This window comes from Monodelphis domestica, chromosome 5 (assembly GCF_027887165.1).
Source record: "Monodelphis domestica isolate mMonDom1 chromosome 5, mMonDom1.pri, whole genome shotgun sequence".
NCBI classification, from domain to species: domain Eukaryota; kingdom Metazoa; phylum Chordata; class Mammalia; order Didelphimorphia; family Didelphidae; genus Monodelphis; species Monodelphis domestica.
In genome coordinates, this window is record NC_077231.1 from 259,107,294 (window position 1) to 259,119,461 (window position 12,168).

General features: G+C 34.4%; 1 protein-coding gene across 1 annotated transcript in view; it reads right to left on the reverse strand.

Moving 5' to 3' along the window:
• The window catches only part of MYO3A (myosin IIIA), a 274,518-nt gene that overhangs the window by 193,738 nt on the left and 68,612 nt on the right, over positions 1-12,168 (reverse strand). Inside the window, exons 5-6 of the mRNA XM_056800079.1 lie at positions 7,580-7,684; positions 5,369-5,468 (exon numbers count right to left, since the gene is read on the reverse strand). Coding sequence (XP_056656057.1) covers positions 5,369-5,468; positions 7,580-7,684 — 205 coding nt within the window. The remainder of the gene's footprint in view (positions 1-5,368; positions 5,469-7,579; positions 7,685-12,168) is intronic.

The window sequence follows — 12,168 nt, forward strand, 5'->3', positions numbered from 1 at the left end:
TTTTTAAATCTAAAATTTAGATTTAAAGTTAGAAGGAGATTTAGAAGCCATCTAGTCCAACCCTTCCATTTTATAATTGAGGAACTGTAGTCTAGAGAAATGTGACATGCCCCAAAGTCAGGATTTGAACCCTGATCCTCTTCCTAATGAAGAAAAACATTTTCCCAACACATCATGCTGTCTCAACAATATAACTGAGGTAGTAAAAATCTGCACCTATTAAACTCTCTTGGGATTATAGCGAAGCAGAAAGCAAGACAGAGGCTAAGGACAGATCTGGGGTTGACTGGTTGTATTCTTGATAATAGAGCTTCTAGTAGGGAATCTCTTCATTAGCTTTTTTTTAAACCCTTACCTTCTGCCTTGGAATCAACACTATGTATTGATTCCAAGGAAGAAGAGTGGTAAGAGCTAGGCAATGGTGATTAGGTGACTTGCCCCGGGTCACACAGCCAGGAAATGTCTGAGGTCAAATTTGAACCCAGGACCTGTTTGTCTCTAGGCCTGGATCTCCATCCACTGAGTCATTCAGCTGCCCCCTCTTCATTAGCTTTTTAAAGACCAATGTGAAAAGGCTAACCTGGAAGACTAGAGACCAAGAAAATAGAGGTTAATTTTACTCTTATTGTAGATAGCCTGAAACTATCAGGCAGTGGCCACTGTCCTCATTCCCCTCCCAGCTAATGTGTTAGAACCACATCAGTTGTAAGTGAGGCATGTTACAAATGAATTGTGACTCATTTTGGGTAATTTTTCAGGTATATTATTATTCTTGTGATGACCAAATATGGAGTAGGAAATACTTATATTTTACAATATCAACCTCTATTAAATATATTTTATAACACTGACATTCTCAAACAAGTTACACATTTATCATGTAATCCTTGCCATGATTTCTGAGCTATATATGTAATATAGATCTGACAAATACATATGTGTATATATCCATATATATGCAAATATAACATCATGTGAAGAATATTATTCGAGTTATTTTCAAAATTTTGTGACTTGAAATAAATAGTTGTATTTATTTATTTTTGAGTCAGGGTTGCCTAGCTTGCAGTGGTCACTCATGTGTCCAATCTCACTGTTGGTTGACATGAAAACTGATTTGCTCCATTTCTGACCTTGGCTGGTTTGCCTTCCTTATCTAGCCTAGCGGTCTCTTGTTCCTTGGAGAGTTACCATATTGATGCTTCACTTAGTATGTATTAGTCTTAGCCATACTATTGAACTCCTGGGCTCAAGGATACCACAAGACTTGCCCAGAAGCAGGTATGTGTACACTACTACTGTATCTGGCCTAATTTGGTGTCATTAGAGTTATTTTTTCCCTCATATCTCATAAGCTCAAATCTTCATTAACTTTGCTCCAGTTTGATGTATACAATTAGTCCTCACATTGTAGAGTAGCAATTTCCCTGGAAAGTTGATTGTAGGGCGAATTAAATTCTTGTTTACCATTGATTGACATTATAAGGTTGGGACTAAGTGTCTGGCAGTATATTATGTTTGAAAGAGCTCTGGCTGAAAAGTCAGAATACCTGGAATTAAATCTTGATGCTTGGTGATTTTGGATAACAGCCTCAGTTTTCTCGTTTGTAAAATGTTGATAATAAAGTAGCATATTATAGTTGTAAGAATTCAAGGAAGTTATAAATTCTCTGTTAAAATCCTAGTTTTTAATCTCTCTCAGATTTCCTCAGCTAATGTTTCCTCAGCTATAATAATACTTATATGGCACCATCTCCCTGGTTGGTTGTGAGATAAAACAAGAGAATGTATTTAATTGAAATTGTAAGTAACTTAAATTAAAAATATTTCAAACAATTTTCTAACCTTAGTGCTCTTAAAATACCCTTCTTGTTAGTAATTAGAAAATGAAAAGAGAGAGACATTAAGTACTAATAGGTTTAAAGGAAAGCAGCTAGGCAGTTCAGTACAGTGCCTAGAGTTAGGAAGAACTCATCTTTGTGAGTTCAAATCTGGTCTTAAACACTTACTAGCTCTGTGACCCTGGGCAAGTTACATAATCTTGTTTGCCTCAGTTTCCTCATCTGTAAAATAAGCTGGAAAAGGAAATGGCAAAACTCAATAGTATTTTGCCAAGAAAACTCTAAGTGGGGCCATGAAGAATTGGACAGGGCAGAAGAAGTTTAAAATAGATGGAAATTAAATGGTTAAAATTATTCTAGAGGACTTATGATTAACTGTAAGACTCACTTCTTGACAAAGAAATGATAAATTTAAGATTCAGAGTAAGACAAATTTTTAGACATGGAAAATGTGGGAATTTGTTTTGCTTCATTATGGATATTTGTTAGGAGAGTTTTATTTTTATTTATTTCCCTTTAAATTGGGGATAGATGGGAGGGAGAGAAAATATATGTTTGTTAATTAACAATAAAATAAATAGTAATAGCTGGAGTAGTTGGAAGTCCTAATAAAAAAGGCAGGACAAGTTAGGAAGTCATAAAGGGTAATGGAAATTTAAATAGAAATTGAAAAGAGCATAGTGACTAGCTCAAAAAAGGCAAAGTGACAAAAAGAAAACAAGTCTCTGTGTCAACTACTTAAAGGTTGATGTGGCGAGGCCAGCCTAAGAGACTGGGGAAGAGAAACCTACCTAAAAGTGGGGGTGAGTGCTAAGGGTCAAAGAAACAGTAGGGTAGTACAGGAAGCTTGGCAAAAAGCAGGGGTTCTTAAACTTTTTAAATATCTGAGACCCCCCTGACTATCAGATAAAATCTATGGACACCTGAGAAGTACATTTCTAAATGCATAAATTAAAATATATAGTATTACAAAGGCAACCAATTATATTGAGATAATTATTAAAAGAGCAAAAAAAGGCTCCAATTATTTAAATCTGCATTTATTTGTATAAAAAGTGTTTTATAATTATGTTCATGTAATTCCTAGGTTTGCTTTATCAGATATACTCCTAGGTAGTTTATTCTATCTATGGTTATTTCTTAAGGTGATCAAGAAAAAAAAGGAAAAGAACCTGTATGTTCTAAAATATTTATAACAGTTCTCTTTGTGGTGCCAAAGAACTGGAAATTGAAGAGATGCCCATAAATTGGAGAATGGCTGAATAAGTCATGACATATGACTGTGAATGAATATATCTGCACCATAAGAAATGACATTAATTTTGGAAGAAAGACCTGCATGAAATTATAGAGAGTGAAATGATCAGAACTAAGAGAACATTGTATACAGCAACAGAAATATTGTTTGAAGAATGACTTCAGTATGTCTACCTCCAGGAAAGAACTGATCAATAGAAATAAGTAAGACATAGTTTTATATACACATATCTCTTTTTGTTAAATGATACCTTCTCTAGTGGAGGGTGGAGAGGGAAAGATATAATAACAAAAATTAATTTAAAAATAAAGTTCATGAACCTCAGATTATATGAACTACTGTTTTAAAGGACTAGTATCAGGGGAAAAAAACCATTTAGAGTTGAAGGAATTGTAAGCTTTTTTGGAATATATTTCAACAAGATCTACAGAGTCTAATGATTCACAGCTACTGCCTACCTTTTCTGTAAGAATAAAAAGGACAACCTGCTCTATCAACACTTCAAATCAACTTTATTCCAAGGATCACGAAACAATCTTCCTGTCAGAATGCTTGAGATAGGCCTTAAGTGAGGTCAATTATTTTTAGGCTGATTATATAGTCAATTGCTTACCTTAGGCCTGATGCCAAGTGCATTTCTTTCCTTTTTGGCAATTGCATCTGAATCTATCAACTGACAAGCATTCATTCAATATCTATTATGTGCTGGTACTATGCTTGGTGATGGGGATACAAATATGAAGGTGAGACAGGATCTGCTTTCAAGGTGCTTATTATTCTACTGGGAGGAATAGGTAAACATTCTCAGGTAGGTAAATAGAACATATATATATATATATATATATATATATATATATATATATATATATATATATATATATATATATATATATATATATATAACTAGAAGCTAGAAGACTCAAGCTACCACTTGCTTGGTCAATTAGTCAAAAAACATTTTTTAAAGCCCTTAATGAATACCAGGCACTGTGATAAGCACTGAGGATATTGGAAAAGGCAAAAACATGGTCCACACACTAAAGAAGTCACATTAAAATTAGAAAATAACAAAAAAACTATGTATATTCAAGATATGATTTAAATAGAAGTAGTGTCTAGATATCTGCAGTAGGAATAGAAGAGTGTCATCTCATGAGAGTAGTGAGGGTTGAAGATGGGAAGAGATTGGGAAAGGTCTGTTGCAGAAAGGAGATTTGGTCCATCAAGGGGACCAGTTCACTGAATTTGGCTATTTGGAACCTGTTTCAGAAGTGCTGTTTACCTTTTTGGAAAAATCATACTGCCATTATACTTGGGCTGTATTTTGTATGTGCTCCCAAGTATCACACAGTAGCTTAAAGGGAGAAGATTTAGGGATTCTTTTGTTTTGTACCTCCAATAGCAGTAATTGCTGTAAAAGTTTATGGTGAGCTACTGCTGCTTATTTAATTCTGCCCCAACATTCAGGAGGTGAATCTCTTGCTTACACCACTAGCACCTCCTATTGGTTTGGGAGAGTTCACATACCTCCTTGCTCTTTCCAGGCTTCCCATTTGTCCTTCTTTCCTGTCACCCCCAAGGCAATTGGGCCAAATTACTCTTAGCAAAAGACTTCTCAAAAGGAGAAGGGAGGGATGAAGTTGGTCTGTCTTAGCTTCCATTGGGGGATGTAGATTTGTCATTCCCCCAACATTATCATTAAAGCTATAGGAATTCATCTTTTCTTTAAATAATTTCTATAATATTACTGTTATAGAAATATAACATTCCCAAATATCTATAATAATTGTCTATAAATAATTACCTCACTTGCAAAAAAGGAAATTATTTTTTCTTTTCTTATCTCAAAGTAATTTGTGAGAATGGAGCAAATTTGGAACTCACCTTGTGAATTATTTCCTCATTTGAGAAAAAAGGAAACCATTTTTCCTTTTCTTTTCTCAGAGTAAGTTGTGAGGATGGAGTGAACTTTGTTCTCCTTCATTTTCAAAGCATGAAGGTCAAATGTTTTGGAAAAATTTCCACTCAAATCCTTACAACATTATGCACAAGAATAAGCTCATTGTGTAAACGTCCTTCAAACTTTTTCTTTAATTTTCAAAATAATCATGGTAGGATTTCTCTTTGTTCTTACAATTTTGATTCCTATATGTATTTTTTACAAGGAAATCTAGAAAAATATTTTCTATTTTTTTAAAGAGAAAAAAACAAAAGAAACAGTCCCATCATTCCCCTCTTCCACCACTAAGAAAGGAGCTTCCCAACATACCAAAATCCACTAGCTTAACTCCGCCTTCAGTGGTCAAGAGGATGTTATTTCCTTTCACATCCCTGTGGATTGTTTTGTTGTTGTGCAAATGCTGAAGCCCCTGGGGGAAAATATTTAGAGTTCTTTATAGTACTAGTGTAAAATTAAATATAACATGTTTATCATACCTGTGGAGACTGAATTTCTTTTTTAGGTAACCTGGGGTATCCTTATCATATTTAAAATTCTGAGATATAGTTAATTTAAAAAGCATAACTTTCAGTTTTATCCTAAATGAAAATATTTTTATGTGGATCACCAGATTACATTAGATCATGGGTTTAGAATCACAAGGGACTTGAAGGACCATCAAGTCCAACTCCCTCATTTTATACAAAGGAAACTGAGGCTGAGAGAGGTTAAATTACTTGATGAGAGCCACACAGAATCCTTAAGCAGGATTCAAATTCAGGTCCTTCTAGACTCTAAGGCAGTGCTTTCTTCACTCAATGTATCTGTCTTGCTTTCTCTAAATATTTTATTGTTGGGAAGATCTTATCTAAATGTAATTAATGATAAAACAGAGATTAAAAAATTCAAATAGCAGCTAAGCTCTAGAAAATTAGTCATTACAAAAGTAATAAAATTAAATAGAAGTTTATCTTTGATTATCATAAATAGTTGCAAATTTATTTCCCCAACATGAGCAAAGTTTTCATTTTATTGTCATTAGCTTTAGCATGTACAAGTTTTAAATTGGAAATATTGATTATCAAAATGTGCAAAAGAATTTAAGACAATCTAAGAAGACTTAGGATAATTAGCTATGTGTTGTCCAAAAGAACACAATTACACAGTTTTAATGTCTTCAAATAGATAAATTATATGCTTACCTAAAAAAGTTCTAGGGGAAACATGTTGATTTGAAGAGGAAGAATGATATAATGGAATAAACACTGAATTTAGGGCCAGAAGATCAATTGAATCTTGACTCCCATTTACCTGCTCTTTGTGCCTCAGTTTCCACATATATAAAGTGGAGATATTAATATTTTCACTATATAACTTACAGGGTTGCTGCTTAAGGAGGTGCTTTATACACCATAAAATATCACAAAAATGTCAGCTATGTAAATGACAGTGAAATATGGAAAGTAGGTCCAACCATTATTAGACTACTTAAGGATTTTGAACAGTCCACTCTGCTTTATCCCCTTATGGTTATCCTGGATTAGGAAATCAGGCTGTGGCCATGAAACAGAGAAGAGCAAACTGATTTATTCACAGTGAAGCTCTTGTCTTCATTAGCATTGTCCTAAATGAATGTAATAACCAACTGGGTACTTACACAGAATTTATGATCTTCTGAGTTACAATATTATGGTGGTGGCTTTAGGTAGCTTTCAGATATGGGGCATCTTAGGTGCCTTATCACAGTTACCATGGTCACAGGGGAAGCCACCACTTAAATAATGCTCTCTGATTCCACATACCATATGAGTGGAGAAAGGGACACTTAGCCTGGGTTCAGAATCTCTCTCTCTATGTATATCAAGTGGTACAAAGAGTCAGAGGAATTAGAAAAGGCAACAGCACCAGGAACTGTCCTTGGTAATACCTCTTGCACTTGAGCAATGGAGAGTTTTCTAGTAGAAAAGAACAGCTCACTCATATAATGAATATTTCAAGGAAGTATAAGAGTACAGAACTTTATTTGGAAGATAATCTTATAGGACATCTAGTCCAACTCACTCTTTTACAAATGAAGAACTGGGGCTCTGACAGCTGAGCTGACTTGTCTAATGTCACAAAATTTCAATTAGATTATGAGCTTCCCAGTAGATTTTTAGTTCTTTGCTGGTGAGAATTATTTTTACTTTTATTAGTACCCTCCACCTCAACCCAGTGAATACAGCACCTATGCACAGAGTAGACACTTAATAATTTGTTGTTGATGTGACCTGAAGAAGTAATAGAATCAAGATTTGAACTCAGTTCCTCTGACTTCAAGTCCAGCATGCTTTGTACTGTATCATGCTGCATGACATCTAACTACTGTAAATAGCCTATACCATGTTTTAACAATAGATTCATTTCATGTTTTTATTTAATCTAATTCATATTTAATTTTATTTAAATGAATTCCCTTAGTTTTGTTAATCATTAATTTTATTTAAACTAATTCATGCATAAATGAGTCATATAGAGAAAGTTATTTACCATGATACTTACCATTAGTGCTTCACGTAAAATATAGGCAATTATAAGTTCACTCATTCTTTCTCCTCTCTTCAAAAGTCCTTTCACAAGATCTGTCACTGATCCTCCATTGCACAGCTACCAAAATACAAACAAATAAACAAATAAGCCAACTAACAGGTAAAAGTTGAGATTAAAAGAAGGAATGATGCCATTGAGGTTTTTTTAGAAGATTCTGCTGAACAGTAAAAATGTAACTTTTTCCATTTGCTAAAATTGCTATAAAATGCTTTCTTTGATTTTTTAAAAGTTGCTACAGAAAAGAGGAAAATGAAAATAGCAACCTATACTTGGGTGCCATTCCGGTGTGTTATAAGAACATAGGCTTCCAAACTGTCACTTAGAGATATGAATTTGTTTTTATGGATGTTCTCTAGAAGCACTAACCAACTTCTTCAAGCTTAGGATAAGTACTGTGGCTCTACAAATCACTCCTACACTTTCAGGGTCTAGAATTTAGATTCACCATTGATTTGGATTTTATATTTGAGTTCAACTGAATATATTAATTCATTACACAAATAACAGCATATTTTTTATTAATTTAAATATCTACCTCTTTCAGCTTTTAAGCTCTCTTGTCAACTTTTTTTCAATTTTCAAAGCCTGAAGACAAAGTTTTCTTGTTCAAGAAAGACTATAAATAACCTTAAAGAAACCCCACATACATTGAAACTACACACGTCACAAAATACTTGTTACCCCCTGTTGTGATCTTGTTTTTAAGACAAGTCATGGAGGAAAGAGCACAAACATCAGAATTTGGAGACCCCACAGTTAGCTTGAAGTTTTATTTACACAAGATTTCATCTAAATCACATAAGAAAATTTCAAAGCTCCATTAAAATATCAAAGCATATTTTATTATCCTTGCTCTGGCACTCAGACCCCTCTGTAACATGGCTCAAATCTACCCTCCCAATCTATAAAGCTCCAGACTTGCACATACTCTATTATGGTAGTTCAATTAAACCACATTAATCACTGTCCTGCAAACATGTCTAATGCTTTACTCAACTTTGTATTTCTACTTGTGTTGTTCCTTATACCTAAGAATATCATTGGTCAGCTATGCCTCCTGAGGGCATCTTTTAGGTCCAACTCAGATTCCTCTTGCCTCTAGGAAATCTTTCTGATATACCCTGCTAGAAAGTATTTTTCCCTTTCCTAATCTCATAGCACTGTGTATTCCTTTCATGTAGCTGCCATGATTGAATTAATGAAAAAAGTATTTGTTAAGTACGAATTATATGTTACATGCATATATATCACTACTTCTCAACTGAAAACTGGAAGGGAAGGAACCATTTATACTTATTCTTGGGTATCCCAAAGCATCCTATACTGAACACAGCATATAGGAGGTGCTTAAGCTTGTCAATTAAATCTCCAGGGACTGTGTTTCATGAGAACAATGAAGAGGGAAACCAAATGTAGACCCAATCTTTCTACATGATATTTAAAAGGTCAATTCTGACCCTTAGGGCAATTCAGGCCAAAGCTGACAGTTTAATATTCATAAAGTACCTTCCTAGAATTGGCAGGATGTGCTGCCTTGAATTCCAAGATAAGCCTTTCACTTTCCTACAGGAATGCTAATGACTTTCTAGCTAGGATGAGAAAAGAATCACAAAAATCTTAGACTCTCAGAGAGATGTTGGAGGCCATGCCTAACCCAAAATGTAATCAGAATCTCCAAAGTCAAAAAACCTTTGTGTGAAAGACATCTAGTGAGGGAGATCTCACTACAGCTTGAGGCAGTTGATTTCACTTTTTAAGAGTTTTATTTATAAGAGAGTCATTCCTTATCTCAAACCTAAATTTGCCCGCTTTGCAAATTTCCCCCATTTTTTCAAGTTTTGTCTTCTGGAGTCAAGCAGAATAAATCAAATTCCTATTCCATGTGATTTCTTCTTTGTTCCTCTGCTTAACAATGTCCTTCCTAAATATGCCATCCAGAACTGATCACAATATTCCATATGTCGTTTAAAAGGCATAATATAGCAGATCACTCCTTTAGTACTAAAAACTACATGGCTCCCTATGCAGCCCAAGATTGTATTAATTTTCTTGACCACCATATTACACTGCTGATATATACTGGCTTTAGCCAATGAAATTCTAAGTAATTTTCAGAAAAATTGCTGTTGAGCCTTATGTCCATCATCCTGTACTTTTAGAAGTGATTTTTTAAAATTCATCTGTAACTTTATATTTATCCCACTTACATATAATCTTATTCAATTTGGTTCAACATTCTAGGTTGTCAATATCTGTTTAGGCCCCATTACTGAATTTTTAAACTATCTTTCCTTTGGTATCTATAAATCTGGTCACCACGTTTCTTCTGTCTTTATCCAAGTCACTAGATAAAAACTCTTAAGTAGCATAGAGTCAAGTAAAGATTTATAGTAGGGACATTATCTTTCAAGCTGATGTTGAACCATCAATGGCAAGTATTTGAGTCTAGTCTAGCCATTCAGCAAGCTCTGAAACCAGCTATCTATATCACTGTCAAGGTTATGTCTCTTGATTGTGTCCACAAGATAAGTATGGAGGATCTTGTTAAATGCTTTGCTAAAATCTAGACAAACAATATATAAATAATTCTCCTCCTCTATCAGTCTAGTTAACACTATCAAGAAAAGGAAATAATGTTTATCTCATTAGCCTCTCTTTCAAAGATCTCATTGTCAGCAATTCAGAAGATGTCCATCAGTTATTTCAGTACTCTGGGGCATAGTTCCCCTGGTGACAAACTTATTTCCACTATATCTGTACTTGGGCATTGATACTTTATTAGCTATTTTTGTTTTTTCTTTCCTAGTTCTGGGCCTGGAAAGGTTGTTGGGAATTATATTCTAGAGAGATTTAAATAATTGAGTCAGGATGGATTTTGTATTTTTTTCCGAGAGCCATGAACATATCCTGAGGAGAGGATAGATATGCTCAGATCTATGTTTCATAAATAATGATAGGAGAGAAATGAAAGCATGAAGAGCAATTAGGCTCCTGCAATATTCCAGGTGAGAGATAATGAGGACCTGAACTTGGAGGATGGGCATGGGAGGGAACAAAAGGATATGGGTGATGATAAATGGTAGAGACAAAGAAACTATAAGACTTGATTGATTGTGGGAATAAGGGAGAAGAATGAGTCAAGAATGACTCAGATCATGAACCTAGGTAGGTACAAATATAATGGCTTCCTTGATCAGAATAAGAAAATTTGGAGGGGGTGGTGGGCTACATTGAGATTGAAATGCCCATGGGATATTCAGACAAATGTGTCCTTAACATAACTGGCAATGCAGGGCTGGAGGTCCAGAAATTAGGGCTCAATATATAGATACTAAATTAAACTGTAGAGAGATAATATAACCTAAAATTCAGAAATTCATTCAGAAATTCAGGACATATAATTCAGAAATTCAAAATTCAGAAATTCAGGATTTAGAAAGAGAGAAGAAAAGAGGTGCTGGACAGAGTCCCATGGGACATACACATTTAGGAGATGGGAACAGCATTTTGTTGAGGATCCAACAAAAGAGAATGGGATGGAATAAGTAGAGAGGTAAGAGAAAAGAAAAAAAAAACAGGTATCTTACACTGTTGGAAATTATTATGCTATTAATGAAGGCTTGGAAATCTTGTTATGTAGAATTTTTCATTGGGATGATATTCATACTAAGAAACATAGGCCTTTGATGCTTTTTTAAAAAGGTATGGATGTGCTTCAGAGAAAAAAGAAACACTTGGAGGGCGGAGTATTTCTTGAATACATGGACTGAGTCAGATTTTGAAGGAGGGAAATTTGATGGATTGGTGGGGAACATTTTGTCTTTTTGTCCCCCAGACTGGACAAATGCAGAAAGACAAAAGTGCCCTTGAACATTCTTAGTCTTAAAGCACAGAGAGATTTTGTAAAAGGAGAAAAAAGAATCAAAGGAACCAGAAGAATAGGAAGAACTATCAAGAATGGAGTGGCCATAAATCTCAAGTCTTCAGGCACCAAGTCCCTAGTTACTTCTAAATCTGGGGTGACATTTGTAACTACCCAAGGAAAGTACATTTTGCAATCCTCACCAGACAGTAAATTAAACTCAAACCATCACTACATTTACACTTAAACTCACTGGAGTTTAAAAAAAATGAGTGTCAATGATAGGAAATATTTAGAAAATTAAATTGAACAATTATTCCATTTTGAGTGATAATTTATTTTATTCATAACATAATAATATGATTTGTTATAAGTATATAATAAGTTATAATAAATAAGGTTATCCAAAAGAAAAAATTCCCACATTAGTTATGTCCAAAAATCTATGTCTAGAAGAAAGATACTACTCTAGTTCCTGAGAATACAGAGACAAAGGAGTTTGCATTCTATTGGGAGGTGAACAAATGCAAGGCAGTCCTAAAGTGAGGAGATTTGCAAATATTTCCCATATATGATATGCTTTAACATTACCACTGCTATTAAAATGGGGAATTCGGTGAGAATGAAACTGGAAACTTGGTATGCAGCAAACTTCAGACTATCATGTATGCTGAAATGT